Source organism: Chiloscyllium punctatum, chromosome 42 (assembly GCF_047496795.1).
Source record: "Chiloscyllium punctatum isolate Juve2018m chromosome 42, sChiPun1.3, whole genome shotgun sequence".
NCBI classification, from domain to species: Eukaryota; Metazoa; Chordata; class Chondrichthyes; order Orectolobiformes; family Hemiscylliidae; genus Chiloscyllium; species Chiloscyllium punctatum.
Genome location: NC_092780.1, coordinates 13,469,968 through 13,496,469, shown reverse-complemented (window position 1 = coordinate 13,496,469; position 26,502 = coordinate 13,469,968). Strand labels below are relative to the sequence as shown.

Genomic DNA, 26,502 nt, shown 5'->3' with positions numbered 1-26,502 from the left:
GTTTATAAATTTGGGTAATGGGATGGTGCAAATTTTTCTGGATGCAAATGACTACAGCGTGGCAAAGATACGGACCGTTGAACTGCTGCAAACCTTTGCAGTAAGCCCACAAAAATGAAATGACAGTTAAAAGGTTTATTTGGTTGCATTGAAAAAGAAAAAAATATCAAATACGTGAAAAAATATGCAATGTTTTCTTAAGCTCTTAGTATTTACTCCTTGGATAACTACCAAATCCAGAGCTGACTCTTCATAAAGGGCTCTGTTAGACCTTTATTTATTGTAAGGTCCAGTTTCTCACTGAACCTGCTATTTTAAGCATAATTAAAGGAAGAGTCACTTGCATTACATTTCTCTTTGCATTATCTCAATGTGCTTTGCAAAATAATTACTTATTTGAAATGCAGAGAGTTATTATGCAGGGGAATAGTTTGACAAATTACCATTTAAACTGGTGAAATATTTTCATCGAAAGATATAGTGCCAATATCCATTCGATTTTTTTGAGTTTTGGGGAACTGCCATAATGGTAGACTCATAACAACTGGAGGTTTTACAGTCCCTATCACTTGTGGAATAAATCTTTGTTTATCAGTGTTGTCTCCAATCATTAACCACAATTCAGTTGAATTAATCTTTTTAATAAAACTAAAACATCTGATTATGGTCAGAACTGTGTGGTGCTTTTAAAGCTGCAATGCTGAACAAATTTTCAAAGGAAATACTATTTGATTAGATTCCCTATGGAAACAGGCCCTTTGGCCCAACAAGTCCACACCACCCTCCGAAGAGTAACCCACCCAGACCCAGTCTCCTACATTTACTCCTGACTAATCCACCTAACATTATGGGCAATTTAGCCTGGCCAATTCACCTAATCAGCACACCTTTGGATTGTGGGAGGAAACCCACGCAGACACGGGGAGAATGTGCAAACTCCACACAGACAGTCGCCCGAGGCTGGAATTGTACCTGGGTGTCTGGCGCTGTGAGGGAGCAGTGCTAACCACTGAGCCACCGTGTCTTACCACAATTAGGCAAGACAATAATATTTTCTGCTTTTTGAAGAACCCTTTTATTCCATATATCATAGTTAGCCTGTTTCAAGATAACCTTAGGATTTGTGCAAATATGATTGGCTTATACATTTTCCTTTCTTTTGAAAGCAAATGTTAGCGTCTCTATTATAACACATTAATCTATGCAGAATTTAAGCTGACATTGTGTAGACTGGCTCACTGAATCTGTTGGCAATGTAGGTTTGTGCATTTGTGTAGGATTGACAAATAATTAAGAAATGAGGGAGGCCACTCAATCAATATGTTCATGAAGACACAGTTTTAAATTCATTCTCGGATCCAATTAACTGTTAAAGTAGGTTCAGGGTTGTCATCTCCACTTCTGTATCTAAGTGCCATTTCATCAAAGTTGCTCAGTAAAAGTGTATGGTTTCAGTTGGTCATGCTTCGTAACTCATTCTCTGCATTTTTTATGCAGTGGAAATGTGAGGAGGCACTGTTGGTAGCATTATGTTACATCCTATGCATAACCTCATCCCATTTTGCAGACAAGCCAAACAAATCCCTTATGCGGTGTGAAGAGAGACGAGCACTGCTCACATTACCAAAGAATGGTTCCTTCTACAGACTAATCACCTGAAATTGAGTAAATAAGGAGACTGTTACATGGCTTTGGGATTTGAATTTGTTAAATAACTTTCTCCCATGCCCTGCTGGAGAGATATTATAGATTTATAGACCACTATTGGTGGTCTGCTAAGGATGAGTTAGATTGAACTTTTTCTTTAAATGAAAGAGTTCCATTCTGTCTTTAAGATAAATATTCTGGCCAAATTATGTGAAAGTGGGTTGGAGTTCTGCTTATTTCTGGAAGAGAGTGCAAATGTTAAGGAAATGAGTAATTATAAATGTTGGTAGAGGTAGTTAATATTGGTCTGTGCAGGGATAAACCTCTTGAAATCTGGAATTTTAGTGTGTGATCAGTGCAGTAGTAGGATGTAATATCAGTGAGAAAAACAAAATGCTGGAAATACCCAGCTGGTCCTTTGGTGTCTGCTGAGAGAGAAATGAACGGACAAACGAATGACAATGAGATGAGGGATGGTTAATGCAGGACTGAAGGTGTTATATCTGAATGCATGCAGTATAAGGAGTAAGGTAGATGAACATGTGGTGCAGATCGAAATTGGCAGGTATGATGTGGTGGGCATCATGGAGATGTGGCTGCAGGAGGATCAGGATTGGGAGCTGAATATTCAAGGATATACGTCCTATTGAAAAGATAGGCAGGTGGGCAGAGGGGGTGGCGTTGTCTTTTTAGTAAGAAATGAAATTAAATCAATAGTAAGAAACAAAGTAGGGTCGGATGGTGTAGAATTAAGGAACTACAAAGGTAAAAATACCATAGTTGGGGTTATGTACAGGCCTCCAAACAGTAGTCAGGAGCTGGGGTGCAAGATACACCAGGTGATCGAAAAAATGCGTAGGAAAGGCAAAGTTTGGGGGGTTTCATTATGCAGATGGACTAGGAAAATCAGATTTGTAATGAATTGTAAGAAAAGGAATTTGTGGAATGTCTACAAGGTGGCTTTTTGGAGCAGCTTGTGGTGGAGCCCACTAGAGAACAGGCAATACTGGATTTAATACTGTGCAATGAGGCAGACTTGATAATGGAGGTAAAAGTAAAGGAACCCGTAGGGGGCAGTGAACGTAATATGATTGAATTTACTCTGCAATTTGAGAGGGAGAAGATAGAATTGGGTGTAATCATATTACACCTGAATAAAGGCAACTACAGAAGCATGAGGGAGGAGCTGGATAAAGTTGACTGGGAGAGGAGCCTAGCAGGACAGACAGTGGAACAGCAATGGCAGGGTTTCTGGGAACTGTTCAGGAGACACAGTAGAAATTCATCTTGAGGAAAAGGAAACATGGTACAGGGAAGATAAGGCAACTGTGGCTGACCAGGGAAATCAGGGATGACATAAAAGCAAAAGAGGGAGCATACAATGTAGCGAAGGGCAGTGGGAAACCAAACGATTGGGAAGCTTACAAAGACAACAGAGGGCAACAAAGACAGAAATAAGGAGGGAGAAGATTAAATGTGAGGGTAAGCTAGACAGTCATATAAAGGATGACTGTAAGAGTTTGTTTAGAAATATATAAAGGGCAAAAGAGAGGCAAAAATGGACATTGGGCCACTGGAAAATGATGCTGGAGGGATTGTAATGGGGAACAAGGAAGTGGCAGAGGAACTGAGTAATTACTTTGCGTCAGTCTTCACAATGGAAGACATGAGTAATATCCCAAAAATTCAAGACAGTAAGGGGTCAGAGCTGAATATGGTGGTCGTCATCAAGGAGAAAGTGCTAGAAAAGCTGAATGGTCCGAAGGGGGATAAATCACCTGGACCAGATGGACTATACCCCAGGGTTCTAAGGGAGATTACTGAAGAGGTAGTGGATATGTTAGTGATGATCTTTCAGGAATCACTAGAATCAGGAGGGTCCCAGAGGACTGGAAAATCACTAATGTGACACCCCATTTAAAAAGGGAGTAAGGCAAACGATGGAAAATTACAGACCGATTAGCCAAACCTCAGTCGTGAGTAAGATCCTGGAATCTATTGTGAAGGATGAGATTTCTAAATACTTAGAAGTATATAGTAAAATATGGCAAAGTCAGCAAGGTTTCATCAAGGGAAGGTCATGCCTGAACAAATCTGCTAGAATTCTTTGAGAAAGTAATGAGCAGGTTAGACCAAGGAGAGCCAATGGATGTTATCTACCTGGCAACACCAGGTTATAATCCAATAGATTTATTTGGAAGTAGAAGCTTTTGGAGCTCTGCTCCTTCATCAGGTAGCTAGTGGGGCAGGATCATGGAACACAGAATTTATACAAAAGTTCATACAACTGATGCGAATTATTGAACAAGGCTAGATTGCTGTTGAGTCTTTAATCACTTAGAATGGGATTGCAGGTTTTGAGTGATTAATCTGTAAATCCCAGAACTTCTTTCAAGTCACAGTCCCAAGATAACTTAAGGTTTTATGTAAAAAAGGTGACCTCTCAGCTCAGACAATGCATCGCCCTCTTGAGCTGTCGTACCTGTCCATCTTCCTTCCCACCTATCCGCTCCATCCTCCCCTCCGACCTACCACCATCACCACTCACCTCCATCTACCTATCGCCTTCCCAGCTACCTTCCCCCCAGCCCCACCTTCACCCTCCTATTTACCTCTCAACCCCCTTCTCCCCAACATTCCTGATGAAGGGCTTATGCCAAAAATATTGATTCTCCTGCTCCTCATATGCTGCCTGACTGGCTGTACATTTCCAGTGCCATGTTTTTCGACTCTGATCTCCAGCATTTGCAGTCCTCACTTTCTCCTAAGTACATGAATAGGAAAGGTTTGGAGAGATATGGGCCAGGAGCAGCAAATGGAGTTAGTTTAGTTTGGGATAGTGGTTGGCATGGGCTGCTTGGACTGAAGGGTCTGTTTTGGTATGGTATGATGCTACGATTTTAAGTAACACTAAAAGAAAGGGAAGGAATGGAAGTGGATTCACAATCTGAAGATGCTAAACACAATGTTAAGTCCAGAAAGTTGTAAAGTGCTGGTCTGAAGATGAGAAGTTGATCCTGTAGTTTGTGATGTGATTCGCTGGAGCATTACAGCATGCCAAGGTCAGACAAGTGGGCCTTGCCCCACTCCAGTGGGACTGTCTGTTCTATCCAGTCTGGCAGTTAGTCATTGTTCTGCCTTTCTCACATTCCAATCACTTAATTTGCTGTGTCAACATCCTTTCTTCCCCAGCATAGCACCCCACCCCACCCCCACTATTGCATAAATGCTGCCCCTTCCACAGTTCACTTCAGCTCTGATGAAGAGTCATCTAGACTTGAAACGTGAGCTTGCTCTCTTTCCATATGATGCTGCCTGACATGCTGTGACTCCAACACTTTTTTGTCTTCAGTTTAAGTCCCATATGCCCTGGATATATGTCATAATGTTCTAATCGTTTGATTCAAAGTAAATAACTCGCTGCTGAGCATCTAGAGCGACATGACCAAAGTCATTGACAAAATGTGCTTGGCCCATTCTATTAGTCAAAGAAAGATTCAGGATAAGAAGAAGTGATTCACCTGATATCTCTCACATTCAAACTTTTCAATCCCAACACCTTGCCTTATTTTTAACAACTGCAAGTGTTTTTGCCTGTATTACTTTGTTTGGTTGTTCTGTGGTATGAGGAGATGCAGGGGCAGAAGTGACAGTGGACAGGGAATGAAGATATTTTCCAGAAATAGACAGAAGATAGAGTACCTCATTGATTGGAGTGTGTTTCTTTTCATTAAGTTCGTGTTTGTGACTTTGCCGGAATGCAGTTAGCATTGGTGATGGAAGCAGCTGCTGGCATGCTCAGCCGATGCTGCAATTGCACATGCATTCACATTCTTTTTTTATCTGGTGTAGGCCAAATAAACGTGGATAGGAAATAAGCTTGGATAGTACTTTAATCTTCTAGTTCATTGCAAACATCTTTAAGTAAAGTTTCTCTTTGACAAATATGGTAAAAACCGGGTCTTTTGCTGAGTGAACAATTTGGGAAGAGTTTTCATATGGAAGTATTCAAATAGGAACTATAGAGAACATTCTGTAAACTATGGTATTTTCAAACAAATCCTGTGCTACCCCCTCACCTCCGTCCAAGATCCCAAAGGATCCTTCCACATCCGACAGAAAATCACCTGTACATCCACGCCAAATCATCTACTGCATCTGTTGCACTGGTGGTCTCCTCTATATTGGGAGACATGATGCCAACTTGTGGATCGTTTCAGAGAACACCTCTGGGACTCCCGCTCCCATCAACCCCACCGCCATGTAGCTAAACACTTTAACTCCCCTTCCCACTCCGCCAAGGACATACAGGTCCTGGGCTTTCTCCATCGCCAAACCCTAACCACCCGACGCCTAGATGAACACCTCATCTTCCATCTTGGGACACTTCAACCACACGGGATTAATGTGGATTTCACTAATTTCTCCATTTCCCCTCTCCCACTTTATCCAAGTCCCAACCTCCCAATTCGGCACCGCCCTCTTGAATGGTCCTACCTGACCATCTTCCTTCTCATTTATCTGCTTCACCTTCCTTTTCCACCTATTAGTTTCACCTCCACCTTCACCTACCTATCACATTCCTAGTGACCGTCTCCGCCAGCCCCAATCCTCTCCCATTTATCTCTCAGCCCCCTTAGCCCACAAGCCTCATTCCTGATGAAGGGCTTATCCCCGAAACCATCGACTCTCCTGCTGTTCGGATGCTGCCTGACCGGCTGTGCTTTTCCAGCACCCCACTCTTCGACTCTGATCTCCAGCATCTGCAGTCCTCACTTTCTCCTAGGCTTAATGCACTTGAATATTGTAAGGAAACAGGACAAGAGAGTTTAAATGGTATGAAAAAGCACAATCTCTTGAAATTCCTTTGTATTAAAGCATTTGTTTATCTCCAGTAATCCAACCTCTGATTATAAATGGAAAGGGGTAATAAATGGACGCAAATCATGGACTTTTTTTTCATCTAGGAGGAGCTAATTTACCATCTGCATGCGATAAATGCAGGAACATTAGGTGGAGAAGAGTATGTGACCTTGAGGGAACAAAATTGGCTTTTCATCCATTTAAATTAAGAATGAGCAGAGGAAAAGAAATAAAATAGCCATGCTTGGCTGTATATATTCCTTACCTGATTTTCCTAAAATTGATCCTGAAGATCAAGGTACAAGACCAGGAAAATCTGCCTCTCCTGTTTTCTAATTTTGTCTAAGGTAATGTTATTGGATTCAGAATTTACAAAGAACAAATTAGATTAGTAAATTTTCATAATGTAATTTAAAATACATTACAGAATTATGGAACAACTACACATTAGTTAGATGGTAAAATATTTTCATTGAAGTGGTTAGTAGCTGTACTTTCTGTAATGTATCCACTTAAGCTGTAAAAAAAATCATTTGGCAGTACCCATTATAGGTTTTTTTTTCAATAGTCAGAGTGAACAATTTTAACTGTGCAGCATCTATGTGAAAAGGACTCTAGGTTTGGTGGTGGTAGCATTGGGAGAAATCTAAGCTAATGTGCGTCACTTGTATCACATGACAATTATGTACAATTAACTTTATTTTACATTTTCTACACTGCAATAGTATCAAAAATGGCTAATTTGTCTCATGGTAAACTGTAGTTTTTTGTTATTTTCAAATTTGCTTGAAACTGTTTTCTAGTTTCCAACATGGATTCTGTTCAGAAGTGAGTGCTTAAATTATTCTGTTCAGAACTTGGATTTACATTTCGATACTCGACTCAATCCCCCAAGCGACCATAGTGAAAGCTACAAAAACATATATGTATTTTCATAAATTGGCTGGGGACTAGTTTAGATTCTTAGTTCTTGACTCATTGACAGTGTAAAATTTGTGTGAATATACATTTTCAAATCTGAAATTGGGAAGGAGCTGAAGTGGAACTGTTAGTAGAGTTTTTAGTAGTAAATCAACATAGCTGAAATTCATTATTATGTAGATAATATTTACACTGTCAATGAGTCAGAATTGGTAATGTAACCAATCTCCGTGACAAGCTATTAAAATTGTAGCTCCCTGTGACTTAAATATTTCACTTCAAGGCTTGGGGAGATATTGAAGTGCCCACCATGTTAGTAATAAATCAGACTTGGAATTCCCAAACAAGAACTTATGTGACTCTTACGTTGGTTAATCTGCAAATTCTAGTTAGTTTTCTTTTAAGTACTTTTAGATATGAAATACAACAATTGCTTTTACAGTTTCAATAGAAATGAGTGTATAAGACTGAAGGTTCCTAGGCTCAAACTCTTAGTAGCATTTCTGATTTCAGGAAGAATGGAAACAGGTGTTCTACCATCGACTGAGACTTGGGAAGGGAAAATTCAGCCAGGGCGCTCAATTCTGATCTTTGCCTTATGACACCTGCTGAAAAGTACATAGGAATGTTGCTGAAGAGATTGGGTCTGCTGAGGTCTCTTACGTTGGTTAATCTGCAAATTCTAGTTAGTTTTCTTTTAAGTACTTTTAGATATGAAATACAACAATTGCTTTTACAGTTTCAATCATGTTGGTAGATTTTCATACAGTTTGTCAGCAAAATAAAATAGTATTACTTAAAATTTGAAGGTTTTTTGTTTGATTGTCAGCATTCATACTTGCAGTTTTATTTTTAAACTCTGCTGTTTCAAAGTAGGGTAGCACACTACTGTACGTGCAGACTGGCATGTGAAGTTGTGTTAAGTATAGACAACTGGATTTTGAGAGAGCTTTGAACTTAGTTAAAGTTACATTCATGGGTTATTGAACTCCATAGTGAATCACTGTTGGCAGGCCTTAAACTGGCAGGAACTATGTATTTTTTGGCCTGGAAATGGATTTCTCAATGTCTACGAGAAACACACTGTTCTTCTGTTGGATCTGTAGAGAACATAAACAATAAAACAAACAGACAGAGAGGGGCACAGGCTCAGCAGATCAACATGTGTCTATATATTTTACTCTTCATTATGACTTGTTTTTGTTTTGCAAGTGGAACATATGGTAATCATGTATCACTTCATGCTAGCATGTTGTATCCGTATTGGTGAGACTCAATAGTGTGACAGTTGGCTTTTCTTCCATCTGAGTTCCCTTGTTTCTTTCAAAGTTAGCATGGGAATTACACCAGGAAATTTATGCACAGCAGCTTTTAAAAAAATCATTAGAAGCAAATATTTTGCTTTTTGATATGGGTCTTTTCAAATTTGTACAGATTATATTGATTTACTCCTTCTGCTCTTCCTCCGTGCTCTACAATGAAATTCTCTATGTATACAGTAGAGATCAACATAATAAGTAATTAGTTTGCCGCAAGAAACTTTGTTGCTGTCAACTCTATTTACAGTGTTTGCACTTTGACAGAAAATTCAGTGATGTAATTCCTGATTTCCCTAGTAAAATAGAGACATTTTGACACTCAAAATGCTAATCTGTTTTTCTCTTTTTAGATACATTCAAGCTTTCTCTGTATTTCTAACATTTTCTGGTATTATTTTAGGATTACTAGTCAGTTGCATTGATAAGATCTGTATTTATTCAAGAGCATGTCCACCTATGCAATATTGCACTAATCATTCTTGCCTCTGGCCATCTACTAGTGAAATGCTCTTACCTGTCTTTGTCACCTCTGACTTTCCTGTTCCAGTGCTCTCCTGGCCAGCCTCTCATCCCTTTACCTCTTCACATATGCTTGTGGAAACTTCAGATGATTCAAAAAGCTTGGTGTCCAATCTGGTCCTGCATTAAATCCTACACACCCGTTATCTTTGTCATTGCTTTTGGAGGCTTTCAGTTCCCCAATGCCTCCAATGTCCATGCCTTTTAATTGCTATCTCTGCAGCTGTCTCTTGGCTAAATTAACACCGGCCACAACTGTTCTGGCTCTGGACTTTGGCTCAATCTCTCCCTTCCCAAGTTATTGACATCAGTGTTTTCATCTGTCTTGAACCCACACTCCAATGTTAGCTCCCTGAACTTCTCCACACAAGGTTTTTCTTTAAAGCTACCTCTTCAATCATATTTTTGGCTATCTTGCTTAGCTTTTAGTTGTTCATTTCTGACTCTTGGAACTTCTATCGTATGTTGAAAATGCAATGTAAATGTAACTTTTAGTTGTTAGTAACATTTTCACCGGAAGTAAATCATGTTGACCTCAAGATGTCAATATTGATTCAGTTTCTCCTCTTTCTTTCTCTGCAGCATTTGAAACTTTACAAGAATCAATAATGAGCTGTTGATGTCTGCTTTGATTTTGTCTCCGAATTGACTGTACCATTTCATTTGAGAGCACATGCACTCAGGTAAGCAAACAGAAATTAAATGTCATGTTTATTATGAGAGCTTAGCAAAGCCTATTGGCTCTTTTTATGTTAGTATCAATGGCAAAACTACCCATGTACAGTCACATCTGTTCGGAAACCAAAGCAACTGATGGAGTCTGTGTGTTTAGATAAATACAGTAATCCAGAAATCACTGTCAGTGATTTTGTATTAGGAGAAAGTGAGGGCTGCAGATGTTGGAGATTAGAGTCAAAAAATGCAGTGCTGGAAAAGTATAGCCGCTCAGGCAGCACCCGAAGAGCAGCAGAGTCGATGTTTCGAGCATGAGCTCTTCATCAGGATTGGGGGAGTGGCTCATCGGGGCTGAGAGATTAAGGGGAGGGGGTGGGGCTGGGGGTAAGGTAGCTGGGAATGAAATAGGTAGATGAAGTGGGGGTAATGGTGATATGTCAGAGAGGAGGATGGAGTGGATAGGTGGGAAGGAAGATGGACAGGTAGGACAGTGCAAGAGGACGGTGCCGAGTTGAAAGGTTGGATCTGGGATAAGGTGTGGGGAGAGGAAATGGGGAAACTGGTGAAATACACATTGATCCCATGTGGCTGGAGGGTACAAGGTAGAAGATGAGGCGTTCTTCCTCCTGGCATCGGGTGGCTAGAGTTTGGCGGTGGAGGAGGCCCAGGACTTGGATTTCCTTGGCAGAGTGGGAGGGAGAGTTAAAGTGTTCGGCCACAGGGCGGTGGAGTTGTTCTGCAAGTTGGCTTCCTGTCTCCCCAATATAGAGGAGGCCACATTGAGAGCAATGGACACAGTAGATGACGTATGTGGAAGTACAAGTAAATCTCTGTCGGATGTGTGGAAGGAAGTGATTTTGTATTGCCCCAGATTGCAATCAATGGTAGTGTGTGTGTTCTAATAATTTATTTCACTATCTGGAAAATTTGAAGTTGAAAGTAAAGAGATTCTGTGTTTGTTGTGCATTCTTGTTTACTGTCCATTTTGTTTACTTAAACAAAATTGACTTTTTATCATACTTGATGACATCCCCAATTCTGGACACTTGGCGATCCAGTTGAATTGGTGCTAAACTCCTTCTTGAAATGAGGAAATTGAAATCCATGTCACAGAGATCCCGATGTATTTGTAGCTTCCCTTGAGATCCACAGTTGGTGCCATTTTGTTACTGACCATAAAATTCAGGCCAAAGAAATGAGCCTGAAGATTTCTTTATCTACTATGAGTTTGTTGCTTGTACATTGGATACCAAATGTCGGTATTTGTTCCGGTTTCTCTCTACTGATCTTGGTTTTTTTATTCTTTGGCCTCCAATGTCATTAAGCTCAATACATTTGTTCCACTTAGTTAGTTGTGAAATGTAGCACAGAATTCACTTACTACCCAGCAGCTCTGTAAGAAGAACCAAATGAAGATAAAGAGGAATAAAATACTGTGGTCGAGCAATTAACCAAGACACTGTCTTATGGCACAATGACAGTGTCCTTATCTCTGGGTCAGAAGGTCCAGCTTCAAATCTCATCTGCTGCAGAGGTGTGACCATATCCAAACAGATTTGTTACATGATTAACTAGAAACTCATACAGTTTAACAGAAAAAAAAACTAAAGAACTGCAGATGCTGAAAATCAGAAACAAAACAGAAATTACTGGGGAAACTCAGCAGGTATGGCAGCATCTGTGTAGAGAAAGTAAAATTAAAGTTTCAGGTCCAGTGACTAATCTTCACAAGCTCATACAATCTATTAGGAACAAATTATAATGTCATATTCTTGGACTTAAATCCTCAGAACTCTCTCAGATCACTTTTCTAAACATGTCTGTATCCTGGCCCTCATTATCTAAAAAAAAATCAACTTATCAACTTTAAGCCAGCATTTCTTCAAAATGAATGTCCTGACTCTTGAAACATGACCTTATGACCAAGGTCACTAAACTTTGTTATCAGCCAGACATCCTTGCTCTGTACACACTCTAGTGTTGGTTTTCTTTAGCATGTACGGGAATGAAAACTTAATATGACGCTCTGAAAGAGAACTATCTTAATAGAGAAAGTATGCTAACCATTTGTCCTAGAAGTGCAAGTTAAAGCTCGATTTTCCGTGCCCAGCAACTTCACACTCTATTTTTGCAACTTCAGTATTTGCTTTGATTTGATTTAATATAGTACATTTCTTTTTGTTCCTTTACCTTTTTAAATAGGTGATCCTGCGCATCCGTAACATGTTTGTATTTTCTAATTTTGTTGTATAGCGCGATCCACTACCTTCGTTAAGTGACATTTGTGGCTAATATCTCTAAATTAGTCCTTTATCTATTGTTTTGGTTGGAACTTCTAATTCTCACATATTTTTGTAATTTTGTAAATTTAGAAATTATTAACTATAAGGGTTCATGTAGATTCCATCTTAGTGTGTGTATATTCAAGTTTCCAAAATACATGTTTCATGTAAAGTTTTGAAGTACCAGGTATAGGTTTATTGGGCTTGAAGCAGTTATTTATGCTTTAGCAGTTGTTATCTTTTAATATTCATGTGGTTAGTCACTTTGTGGGAATCACCCAACTGTAACGGTGTGATTGCAACACATGCAAATCTTTTAATTTGCAACATATCATTCAGACTGTTTTCTCTGTTTTCACACAGGACAATTTGGAATAAGGTGAAACAGAAATGATTGTGTGTTTTGGGCATAGTTACTTTTGTACATTTTGGTATTGAAATATGTACTGTTGTTCTTAATGAAGGGCTCACTTGGCATAGAGAAGTAATCCAAGAATTGGCCAGAAATCTGTGGTTGTACTAGTGCAAGAACTGCCTAACAGCTGGCTTGCAATGCAGTGATGTGAAGAGCATGAGTTCATTTTCTGCACTGGATGAAATTACCAGGAAGGTCCCTCCTTCTCAATCTCACTGCTCACCTGATGTGTAGTGACCCTTGGATTAAACCACCACTGGTTTTCTCTCTCTCTAATGAGAGAGCAGCCTGTGGTCCTCTGGGACTATGGTAAACTTATGATCAGTCATCTACCATGCTTCACGTAATGGGGACATTCAAGGTTCTGAAGTTATGCAATTTAAGAAAGTATATTGTAAAGAGATCTGTAGTAGAATTTTGAGATTATTGGAAGACTTTGAGATTTCTTGACTTTTGATGTAGCTAAGGGTGTTATGCACTTGAGGTTACACGAAAGACAGATCTCAATGACCACCTAGCTCCATCCTCCAGAATTTATGTGAACCAGTGCATCTACCTGCCGATGAGCATGCAGCATTAGATATAAAAACCACACACTTTCATGCCAAACATTGGAAACTGCATGGAATGGACAGAGCTAAGAGATTCCACAACTATTAGATCAAAACTAAGCTCTGCAGTTATGTCAAATCCAATCCTGAATGGTGGATAGAGAAGTAAACAATTATGAGAGGGAGAGGCTTCACTGATATCTTCATGCTTAATGATGGAGGTGTCCAGGATATCAGTGCAGAAGACAAACTGAAGCATTTCCAGGTATCTTCCGCTATAAGCCAAGAGGATAATCTATCTTGGCCTCTTCTTGAGGTCCCAAACATCACAAGTGCTAGTCTTCAGCCACTTTGATTCACTTCATGTGTTATCAAGATCAGCTCAAGGAATGGGATACTGCAAAGATTGAGCCCAGACAGCATTCTAGCAATAGTATTGAAGACATGCTCCAGAATGAGATATACCCATAACCAAGCTGTTCCACACAACTATCCAGCAGGCAATAATTGTCCAGATGTGTCCTGTACTCAAAAGCCAGGATAAGTTCAACCTGGCCAGTTACTGCCTCATCAGTCTACTTTTGATCATCAGCAAAGTGATTGAATGGGTCATTGACAATGCTATCAATTACTTGGCAATAACCTGCTCATTGTCACTCAGTTCCTCCTCTGCCTTTACCACTTGGCTCCTGACCTCAGTTCAGCCTTTGCCTAAACAATGACTAAAGAGCTGCAATCTCGAGGTAAACATGAGTGACCTTGATATCACCGTTACATTTGACAGAGGATGGCATCAAGCATCCCTCGCATAACTGGAGTCAGTAGCAATTGAGGCGAGGCGTGATGGAAAATACTCCATTGGTTAATGATATTTAGCAGAAAGGTGGGTGGTTTCAATAGTGGAGGTGAATCACCTCAGTCCCAGGACTTCACTGCAGGAGTTCCTCGGGATAGTATCTTTGGCTGAAGCATGTTTAACAGCTTCATCAATGACATTCTCAAGTGAGGAATCTCCATCTCCAATGAGAGAGAACACAATTGACATTCAGTGGCATTGCTATCACTGAAAGCTTCATTATCAACATTTCTGGAATTATCATTGACCAGAAGCTGAACTTAACTAGCCTTGTCAATTTTGAGGCTATAAGAGCAAGTCACAGATTTGGATAACTCACCATTTATCTCCCCAGTGCCTGTGCACCATCTGCAAGGCACGAGTCAGGTGTGTGTTGGAATTCTTTTCACTTTCTTGGATGGGTGCAGCTCCAACAATACTCTAGAAGCATGATTCCCCAGACAAGGCAGCCCACTTGTTTCACACCCCATCTACCAACTTCAACGTTCACTTCCTCTATTGCTGATACACACTGACAGCTGGCTATTCCATCTTCAAAGTACTCTGTAGTAACTTATCAAAGACCTTCTGACAGCACTTTTCAAACCTGCAACCTCCCAATCAAGATGGTGTCCAGTGTTTTGTGACATATGCAATCTATGTTCTAAAAAAGGTCTTTATGTTTAAATGGGTAGAAAATCTAGTCAGAATCCTAAATTGCTTGTCAGCAGCACGTCAAGAAGATGGAGCAAGAAATAATGTGAAATAGGTTTCCAAAGTTCTGTCCATGGCAAACAAGCATGTCAGTCAGTCCAAGAGGTAATTGCAGCATTACAGCTTGCAAACAGTACGTGGCCACTTAACATGTTGCGAGGATGTCTCCAGAAAAACTGAAACCTTTGCCTCCATCAACTTGAAACACTCCAAAATGAATGGACAACATGCACATTTTGCTGAGATTGACATTGGTGGAATTGTAAGTATTAACTCTTTTTGCATTTTACATGTAAAAGACTCAGGAAACTAGCAGTGTGCTACAGTCTACTCAAGATACGCTAACTGCTTACAACAGATCTGACATCCCATGCATTTGCATTATCTGTCTTAAATGCGAGTATAGCTCCTCAGGATTGACACCTGAAATATTTTACATGGCTGAAACAGATGGACCACCTGTTATTGGTCTACTTGTATTCATGGATCCACATGTTGATCCATAACGTGACAAAGTTGGAAAGTGAAAGATTCTAGTGTGCAACATCAAATGGATCCATCACTTGACTAGCCTTTAATCAGATGTGATGTGACCAGGTTTGATGCTATCGGTAACTTTAAAGCTGTTACATCTGAAAGATGATGCCTAATCCGCTTTTGACACTCCCTCTAAATGCAGCATTCACAATCAAGAAAAGATCAAACTGAAACTGTATTCCATGGTACAAGGCAACATTATTTGTAAGGTCACACATCATACTGATTAGTGCAGTGCTATTGAACTTAGAATGCCTACAGTGCGGGAACAGGCCTTTTGGCCCAACAGCTCCACACTGACCCTCTGAAGAGTCACCCGTCCTTATTTCTGTACATTTTCCCTGACAAATGCACCTAATACTACGGGCAATTTAGCATGGCCAATCAACCTAATCTTTGGATTGTGGGAGGAAACTGGAGCACCCAGAAGAAACCCACGTAGACACAGGGAGAATGCACAAACTCCACACAGACAGATGGCTAAGGCTGGAATTGAGGTTAGTGCTGTGGGGCTGCAGTACTAACCACTGAGCCACCATGCTGCATGCGCTTTGATAAAAAGATGGTACAGTACCTGTATGTTTATATCCAAGGCAATTGAACAATACACTGAATAGATGTGTACATGGTATTCCAAACCTGGAAGAGCTTTATCCTAAATTCTCAGGTACCAAGCTTAGTATCAAGAATGGATATTGGTCCATTCATCTTTCTTCAGAGTCATGAGAACTGATGACTTTTAGAATACCTTCTGGTAAATTCTGTTTCCTCAAATTCCCATTTGGATTGTCTATCAGCAATGGTATATTCTAAAACAAATGGTTAGTGTCATTGAGAATCTACCAGGTTGTCTCTGTTTCACAGATAACATTCCAGTTCTTGGAAGAATAAAATGTTAGCATGACAGCAACAAGGAAACATGATCTTTGTTTTCAATGATAATAAGTGACAAATCAACATGAACCAAATCAATTTCACTAATTCAATCTACTCATCAACCAGTATTTGACCTAATCAGACCAAAGTAGAATATTTACAGAAGATGTCCACAACACAAGACAGAGATGCCTCTGGTCTAACCTTTGATACTCTCGACTTTGTGACCAAAGTATCTTCTCTTCAAAATCTTCTCTGCATAGTGTTCCATATGTATAGCAGGAATATCACAAGCATATTTTTGATCTCCCAATAATACTTTATCATCCAATAAGTATATATTTCACTGCTATAATCCCAACAAGCTCACCACATTGGAAATAGATATAACATAGAAAAGTCTGAAAGTCTGTCTGCACCTGTATTGGGTTTGGTTGTAATGTCCTAATGACTGTTCAGGCTAATTGAAAGAAAGACTCTTGTTCTAGTTTGCAGGATACAAAGATATCTATTTGACAAGTATTTTGTTATTCGTGCTAACCATGATCCATTCCAAACTGACAATACCTCTCACAATGTGTCTCCATTACTACAATGTCTACTTGTGAAGATGCAAGGGCACGATTTATGAGTGCAGTGCAACCTAAGTTCCTAAATTGCTATCTCTTGACTTCCAAACCTTGCTTAGGACAAAAATATTCCTTGCAATGACTATTATTGAAACTGAACTAGAAGAGAGGCTTTTAGTAACCATTTTATACATTTTGGCCACAACCAAACAGCAGGTTTGGCAAAACCTATCGGATGATGATCAGCTACAACAACTCAAAAAGAGTCATCTTCTGATGGCCTAAACACATTCACCAGTCCTGAGCTAGTACATTCATTCTGGTTATTCAGAGACCAACTAGGGTTGTCTAAGCATGTAATTTTCAAATGAAAATGAATTTTAAATCCGTAAACTGTCAAGACATGCTAGATTTTATACATGGAATGCAGAATAAGCAAAGAGATTGGTTTGTGAATCTGTGTATTGGTCCAGCATCAATAAAGGCCTCAATCATCTAATCAAGTTATGTGAAAGATATCAATGCCAACCAACAATTTATGGAAACAATGTGCATCAGTATGGGGAAATGGGATAAGAATGGCATCAAGTCATGATGAGCATTTGGAGAGCCAGTGAATATGCAATGCATCAAATGGTGTTACATGGTGTGACACTTCTGTTACAGAGAATCTTTCCTTTCACACAAGATTCCTTGTGAGCCATTGTGGAAGATTGTAACTCATGTTTTCCAGGTTCAAGAGCAGAATTGCATTCTGGTTAACGACTAATTCACCAAATTGCCTTTTTTTGTATCAAATCAAAGAAACCACAAGTGCAGTGGCTTTTTGTACATTAACTGCTGTATTCAGTATGTTCAGTGTGTCTCAACAAATTGTATCCCATAGTGGTCTGCCATATGTGGTGCACCCTTCTAAGTTGTGAAGAAAATGGAGATGTTGAACATTTTATTTCTTCTCCTCACTACCCTCAGTCAAAACGTCATGCAGAACACTTTGCTTATATCATAAAATCCATGTTCATTACATGTAAAGCGATTTGCCAATAATTTCAGATAGCTTTGTTAAATCCATGTACTACTCCTCTAGGTGATCAGCAGCTGCCATATTTGGGATACATCCACACATTTCTTGCCTCCCAACTCTTACCATCCAAACAGTGCAAGAGTCATTAATGGAAAGAAGTCAGAATGTTGTGCTAGAGCCTAATCAACATGCATGCAGGGAATTATCATAATTTGAACCAGGACAAAACATGAGAGTTGAAACGTACTCAACCCCATTGGTACATGGAAAAGTACTACATCACTGTGTTCAGCCTTGATCACATGAAGCTATAGTGAGCAATGGTTAAGTCCTGCACTAAAATGGATAATATATCCAAACTGCAATTCATCAACCACTCATCACACAGAATGACGACTCAGTCACTGAAGATATCATGCCAGACAACAACAAAACATTTACACTAAATGAGATGCATCCATCCATGACTACAGATGGCACACTGCAAAGTGAATCCACATCACTGGGTCAGGATGCTGTAGAAGGACTAACTGTGGTCATGTACATCCACCAAGATATTAACTGAATGTGTAGACAGAGTATATCGGTAAACATCTTGTATGTGTTTATCGGAAAAAATGGTCCCTGTCCTTAAAAGGTGAAAAGGTAATGTCGTATTCTGGCAGAGATTAGAGACCTGACAGGTTTGTCTCTTTAAAATAGTTATATAATGTGTCTTTGTACTGTATTGGAATGTCACATGTACCTGTCTGCCTCACCTTCAGTCACAATCTCTCATGGATTCATTGTAAATACTTCACAAAGCATAGAACTCAGACTCTGTAAATCTGTGGTCCCATTGCATTGTAAGTAGCTAGCCTTGAAAATAGTTAGCCTTGTAAATGCATTTCAAGATTGACTGTGGTATGTGTTACATGGGCCACCATACAGAAAACCACATTCCACATCAAGTTTTACACCTGAACAAAAATAAAGTAATGAGTATGTTGGTAATTACAAGATCAACACTTCACTTTGAAGATCTGGCTAGCTCATCCTCCCCTCAAAAGATTCAGTCAAGTGAAATTGGACTGACGACTTGGTTTTGGAGACAATTTGTCAGGATTCCAAGGAGCATCTCATGCTCGAGGCATTTCTCCTTGGGACAGGATTATGCTGAGTAAATCCAGGATGTTGACTCATAGATATAATTCTGAGTGTGACTACATAAAACTGTTCCTGGACCAGTCTTTGAGACAGGCCTTTCAACTTGATTATTACAGTGGCATAGTGATACTGTCACTGGATATTAATCAAAGGTCCAGGCTGTGTGGACTTTGGCTCACATACCATGAGGCCAACCATTGGAGTTTTAATTCAATGAATAAGCCTGAAATATAAAGTGAATTTCAGTAGTGGTGACTATGACAAATAGCAATTGATGATAGTTTGAGTGTTGTAAAAGACTCCCATTTACCTTTAATACTACCACCATGTGGAGTAACAGGCAAGTGTGTGCAGGAACATACTGTTGTCTCCAAATGATATCACATCTGTGCACGTATTAGTGGCTGTTTTATCAGCCATTTTGGCATTAGCATGAAGAGGTGCATCATTTCTTCGACAGAGGTGGTAAGGCAAGTATGGTGGAGGAATGACAGCCAGAGAGACCTACTCTGCAGACACCACCGCAATCAACCCCTTATCCTCGACCTGATGTCAAGTACACATAAGTCACAAATGCCACCAGTGTAACTTCAGACCTGAAGAAATTTGGTTGAGTCTTAACTGTTCTCTGAAATGACCCAGAGAAAGTGAGGAAGGTGATAGGTGGATGCGGAAGGGAGGTGATTGAGATAGGTCAGTGGAGCGGATAGATGGGATGGAAGATGGACAGGTGGGATAGGCTAAGAGGGCGGTGCCGAATTGGAGGATTGGATCTGGGATGAATTGGGGAGGAGGGGCGATTTGGAAACTAGTGAAATTCATGTTGGTGCCATGTTGAATGGTCTTAAGGTGGAAGATGAGGCATTCTTCCTCCAGGTATCGGTTGGCTTAGATTTGATGGTGAAAGAGGCCCAGGACTTGCATGTCCTTGGTGGAGTGGGAGGGGGAGTTGAAGTGGTCAGCCACAGGGAGGCGGGATTGTTAGGTGTGTGTGTCCCAGAGATGTTCTCTGAAATGCTCCACGACTTGGCAATCTGTCTCCCTGATGTAGAGGAAACCACATCGAGAGCAACGGACACAGTAGATGAGGTGGGTGGATGTGCAAGAAAATTTCTGGCAGATGTGAAAAGCACATCTCCTCCATTTCCCACACCTCTGCCCTTGAACCCCACCCCTCCAACCACAACAAGGATAGACCCCCTCCGGTTCTCACCTTCCACCCCACTAATATCTGGATACAGTGCATTATCCTCTGCCAGTTCCGTGACCTACAATCAAACCCCACCACCAGAGACATATTTGCCTCCCCACCCCGATGACTGGAGGAAGAGCGCCTCATCTTTCACCTTGGGATTCTACAACCACTCGGCATCAACATCAATTTCACTAGTTTCCAAATCTCTCCTCCCTACACCTCATCCCAGATCCAACCCTCCAACTCTGCACTGCTGTCATGACCTGTTCCACCTGTCCCGTCTTCCCTCCAACTATCCGCTCCACCCCTTCCCACCGACCTGTCGCAATCACCCCCCACCTGCGTCCTATTATGGACTAGGCCAGACCACTCAAAACATTCTTAAGTAGGCAGCCCAGACTGTAACTTTGCTATTTGTTTTGGTAAGTGTATAGTGAAAATTACCCAGAGTAAGTTAGATAGGTTGACTACCAGGTTTTAAAACAGACAAAAATTTATTCATAAAATTACAAGATGAAATGCAAAGAACAAGATACAAAATATCCCCAGAACTCAGTCTGTTAAACTAGACTTAATTATGCTGTTCTGAAAATAGACAACAGTCCCAATAAACAAATCCCTTAAACACAGAGTAAAACTGAAACAGAGGTTTACAAGTCAAAGTTAGAAGGGCAGAAGGAGAGAGAGAGAAGTTCTAGTACTGACTCCAACAGCCTTTCTTCCCACACATAACTGCTGAACTGCACATCTAGAGAGCTGGCCACGCCCCCCCCTTGACTATACCAGCTTTTTAAAATACCTTTCAATCTTTTGGTCTGAAGACTCATTTGTTTATGTGTACACAAAATGGCCTTCCAATACCCTTTTCATCTGATTTGGAGTCTGGGTTGTTTTATGACCCCTCCAAAAAAAAATCAAGATTCCTTGACAAGATTTGTAGCTCAGGAACAGCTTTGTGACAATCAAACTATCACTTTCCCAGCAACTTCCTCTCCCCCCCAATCCCCCGTCACATCCCGGAAGAAGGTCTTATTCCCAAAATTCTCCTGCTCCTCAGATGCTGCCTGATCTGCTGTGCTTTTCCTGCACCACATTTTATGACTCTGAAAACCTCTTTGAAACCAATTCAAGGACAATTGGAGATTGGCAACAAAGCTTTGTCTTGCCAGGTGTGGCCACTTACCATGAAAGAATAAAGAAAAAATGCTAATAAGGATTTTGCAGTGTAAATAGGCAGCTATTGCCTTTATTACTTCCTGATATAAAATGACTGTCAGTTAGAATTTATTTTCCATTTTTGAATTTTGCACAATTGGGTGGCACATTCATTCAGATCATAAGATATAGGAGTAGAATTAGGCCCTTCGGCCCATCGAGTTTGCTCTGCGTTTTGATATGATTCTCAACCCCATTCTCCTGCCTTCTCTCCTAAGTTATCAAGAACCTATCTACTGTAATTTTGTCTTAAAGATGTTCAGTGACTTGGGTTCCACAACCTTCTGTGGCAATGTGTTCCACAGATTCAACACCATCTGGCTGAAGAAATTCCTTTCATCCCAATTCTAAATGTCATCCCTTCACTCTGTGGCTGTGCCCTCTGGTCCTTGTCTCTCCCTCTAGTGGGAACATCATCTCCGCTTCCACTCTACCCAAGCCATTCAATATTCTGTACCTTTCAATGAGATTGCCCCTTGTCCTCCTAAACTCTATCAAGTATAGACCCTGAGTTCTTAAAGGCTCCTTATATGACTAGCCCTTTATTCCTGCTTATAAACCTCCTCTAGATCCCCTCCAATGCCAGTACATCTTCCCTTAGATATGGGGCCCAAAACTGCTCATGTTATTCCAAATACATTCTGACCATAGCCTTCTCCAGCCTCAGCAGTACATCCCTGCTCTGTATTCTAGCCCTCTCAAAATGAATGGTAACATTGCATTTGCTTTCTTAACTGCCAACTGAACCTGCATGTTAACCTTGAGAGAACCCTTATTATAGGAAGGCTGTGTTTGCACTACAGAGAGTGCAGAGGAGATTCAGGATGTTGTCTTAGCTGGAGTGTTTCAGTTATGAAAAGAGACTAGATGGACTGGAGTTTTCATTAGAGCATGGAAGGCTAAGGGGCACATGACTAAGGTGGATAAAATTATGAGAGGCATAGGTAGGGTAAATAGGAAGAAACCTTTCCTTTTTGTGGAGGTATTAGTAACCAGAGGGCATAAATTTAGGATGAAAGGCAAGAGGTTAGAGGAGAATAAGAAAAAATTTTTCACCTAGAAGATGATTGGGCACCTGGAACTCACTCCTTGGAAGGACGTAAGAATGCAGGAGCCATCACAACATTCAAAAAGTATTTAGATGATCACTTGAAGCCCTAAATTTTGCAAGGCTGAGGGCCAAGTGCTGAAAATGGGACTGGAGTCGATTGAGCTTGATGACCAGTATGGACAGATTTGGCCAAAGGGCCTGTTTCTGTGCTGTAAAACTGTCAGACTCTGATGTGGTTTAAATGCATGATATTTGGCTTACGGTGTGGTGTCACAACTTTAGCTGTTGTAGCCACGATTACTGAACAGGAATCTGTAATCTTCTTATCTAACTGACTCTTTTCTGTCTTTTGGCGTGGGTATTTTTTAATTGTTTCAAGAGGGGCATCAATAGGGTGAGTAGCCAAGGTCTTTTTCCAAGGGTGAGGGGTCTAAACAAGAGCATATGGGTTTAAAGAAGAGGGGAAAGATTTAAAAGGCACCAGAGAGATCACTTTTTCATGCAGAGGGTAGAACAAGCTGCCAGAGGAAGTGGTGGAGATGGATACAGTTACAACACTTTTATGTGTATCTGAATAGGAAGGGTTTGGAGGGATATGGGCCAATAGCTGACAAATGGGACTAGGTCAGATTGGGATATCTGGTCAGCGCAAACTAGTTGGATCAAGGGTCTGTTTCTGCGCTGTATGACTCTATGACCTCAAGTACAGCTGGGACCTGAACCTGGTCCAGAGGTAGAGACACTACCATTGCACCACAAGAGCCTGAAAAAGGCCATCTGTAGATTTTTAAAATCATCCTATTCAGAGCTACTTTTGTACACCTCTCGAGTAGTTAGAACTCGAACCCCCCCCCGCCCCGGTCTCCCAGCTCAGAGATGGAGACACTGTTGTAAGAACCCTCTTTTTACCAAGCATTTTACAAATGTCGATCCTGACTTGCATAGAACCATTAATATGAATGTTCATGTTAGTATTTTTCTTTATTAACCTGTTCATAGATGGGCAAATTTTTTTGAGACAGAGGGTGGTTCGCAGGTGGAATAAAATTTGTGAGATAGTGGTGGATACACCATTTAAAGGATATTTGGATAGATACACGAATAGGAAAAGTTTGGAGGGATATGAGACAGGAGCAGGCAGATGGGAGGAGTTTAGTTTGGGACTTTGTTCGGCATGGACTGGTTGGACCAAAGGATCTGTTTCTGTGCTGTATGGCTCTATGATCTCAGGAGCAGGTGTAAATTGAGCTCAGGCCTCCCGAACAAGATGTAGGAGCACTACTACTGTGCCACAAGGGCCTTAAAATGCCACCAATATATGTTTTGACTTGGTTTCAGGTGTGTATAATTGTACTGAAACCAACATTTGTAGGGCAATAAATTAGTCACGAGAACAATTCTTAAACGCATTATTTGTGTTCATGGAGTACTGTTTTACTTTACCAGGATTATGCTGCATTAAGCAATGAAGACAAGTGGGACTTTTGAGACACTTAACTAACCTATTTATTAAGTCCCTCAAATGCCCTATTATTCTTGTATCCTCATTAAAACTTGTTTTAAAGTGCCTGTTATATTGCTTCTTGTTCACTGGGAAGTAATTGCAGTATCTTGAGTGTTTCCTCTTCAATCCTAGTGAATCTATACCATATATCTTAGTACAGTGTTATATGTTTGCAATACATGGGCTTTTGATGCTACCAGGATTTCAGCTCGAGAGGAATTGTAGTGTGAATGGAGAGCTGAAAATGGAATTTGTTATTATTCTATTAAAGGGACTAACGTTCAGTTATATCATTGTTTTCTTTCCATAGTCTTCAGCAATGAGTTTCTCAGGTAAAACTCATATACCAAGCAATGATCATGTCTTTCTAAAATAAAATTCTTCTGTTAAACTCTCTCTCATTCTCTCTACCTCGCTATGTTAGACCCCATTATAATAGTGTAGCATTTGGAAATTAATAAAATAATCAAGCAGAGTCAGCATGATGTCATGAAGGGGAAATCATTTCTGACAAATTTATTAGAATTCCTTGAGGAGGTAGCAAGCAAGATAGATAAATGGGGAACCAGTAGATGCAATTTATTTGGATTTCCAAAGATTTTCAATAAGGTACCATACACAAGGCTACTTAATAAGATGAGAATCCCATATTGTTGGTTGTAGCATTACAGAATAGATAGAGAACTGGTTAACTTACAGAAGACAGTGAGTTGGGATACGGGGAGCATTTTCAAGGTGGTAACCTGTAACTTCTGTCACAAAGATAGTGTGCTGGGGCCATAATGACTTACCTAATATATTAATGAATTGGATGAGGAAAATGGAAGTATTTTAGCCGATTTTGCAGATAACACAAAAATAGGTGGGAAGACAAGTAGTGAGGATGATACACAGTCTTTAGAGAATTCAGACAGATTCATAGTGTGGATGAATCTGTCATTCATTTGGCAGATGGAATATAATGTGCATTTCAGCAGGAAGAATAGAGAAGCTGAATAGTATTTAATTGGAAAAAGACTGCGGAAAGCTGCAGTACAAAGGGATTTGGGATTTTTTTTTAGATTAGATTAGATTACTTACAGTGTGGAAACAGGCCCTTCGGCCCAACAAGTCCACACCGCCCCGCCGAAGCGCAACCCACCCATACCCCTACATCTACCCCTTACCTAACACTACGGGCAATTTAGCATGGCCAATTCACCTGACCTGGACATCTTTGGACTGTGGGAGGAAACCGGAGCACCCGGAGGAAACCCACACAGACACTGGGAGAATGTGCAAACTCCACACAGTCAGTCGCCTGAGGCGGGAATTGAACCCGGGTCTCTGGCGCTGTGAGGTAGCAGTGCTAACCACTGTGCCACCGTGCCGCCCATTTGTGCATGAAACATCAGTAGCTAGCACCCAAGTTTGATGAGTGATAAGGAAGGCAAATAGACTTTTGTTTTTTATTTCTGAGAGAATACAGTACAAAAATAGAGAATCTTGCGAAATGTAGACTACACAAGAATACTGTGAAGTTTTGGGCCTCTTAACTAAGGAAATAAATACTGGCATTGGAAGCAGTCCTGAGATAAGTACACTTGGTGTTAAGGTAGGATATTAGCATGAATAAAGGATTGGCTCATTAATTTGATTAACTTTAGTGGGAAGGTGATGTTGTTGTGATAATGTCACTTGACTAGCAATTCTGACTCCAGACCCTCCCTTGAAGTTGGCTCTGAAGATGGTAATAACTGGTGGCCTAACCAACGACACCCATATTTTATGGATGAATTTTTTTAAAAAAAGACATTGGATTTTGGTAAAAAGACAGAAAAGTGGAGTTGAGGGTTTTCAGATCAGCAAGAATCTCATTGACAGGCTGAATGATCTACATCTTATGGTCGCTCAACCTTTATATAGTCTAAGCACCATAGTAGTGTAGAGTTTGAAAATTAAGGCTGGGAGCCCTTTGCCAGTTAAGTTGCTGAGAAAATACTCCAGTGGAATTGTAGGCTTCACTAGTACCTTATGTGTGTTGGGCCAATCATTGATTTAATTTATTGGTACAAGTAAGTTCAACTGCTATTTGGCAGTGTTTTTTGCCTGTGTAGGTATTTTTGTTGTGCATATGCTTACTATGGTTGAATTTCTGTGAAAATGCAGCGAATAATATCAGTTGATAGCACTCTAGACCAGGGGAATAAATTGAAAGGTCACAATGCCTGCTTTCTGCCATTTTATCTGACTCAGAGGCTCTCAGTTAGCAGAATGCCATTATTGCAGATCTAGGCTAGTTAGTCCAAGAAAGCATGTCTGTCATAAATCATAGCAAAGCAATTTGATTGTTTTGATACATTTTTAGCAACAATATGTTTCTGTTCTTATTACAAATGCTAAAGAAAGCTGATGTATGCTACCGTTCATAATTCACATTGATAAAATAAAAATGCTAAATTGAAAACTCAACGAGTAAAGTGATCTTTATGGCAAATCTGAAAAGAAAATGACAGCAGTCATGTTGAACTAATTTTCTGCCACTGAGTAGCTTGTGGATTATTTATTTTACATTTAAGCAGTTGGACCTGACATCTTTTGCACTTAGTGTCAGCTTTCAGCAACTATTTTGGTGATGCTGTCCAGGTAATGATGGCTGGTTACC

General features: G+C 40.3%; 1 protein-coding gene across 10 annotated transcripts in view; it reads left to right on the top strand.

Moving 5' to 3' along the window:
- Nucleotides 1-26,502, top strand: part of raraa (retinoic acid receptor, alpha a) — a 571,472-nt gene that overhangs the window by 68,300 nt on the left and 476,670 nt on the right. For all 10 annotated transcript variants that reach the window (XM_072561430.1, XM_072561419.1, XM_072561418.1 and 7 more), the window contains one exon: nucleotides 9,852-9,952. In XM_072561430.1, coding sequence (XP_072417531.1) covers nucleotides 9,943-9,952 — 10 coding nt within the window. In that variant the 5' untranslated portion in view covers nucleotides 9,852-9,942. The remainder of the gene's footprint in view (nucleotides 1-9,851; nucleotides 9,953-26,502) is intronic.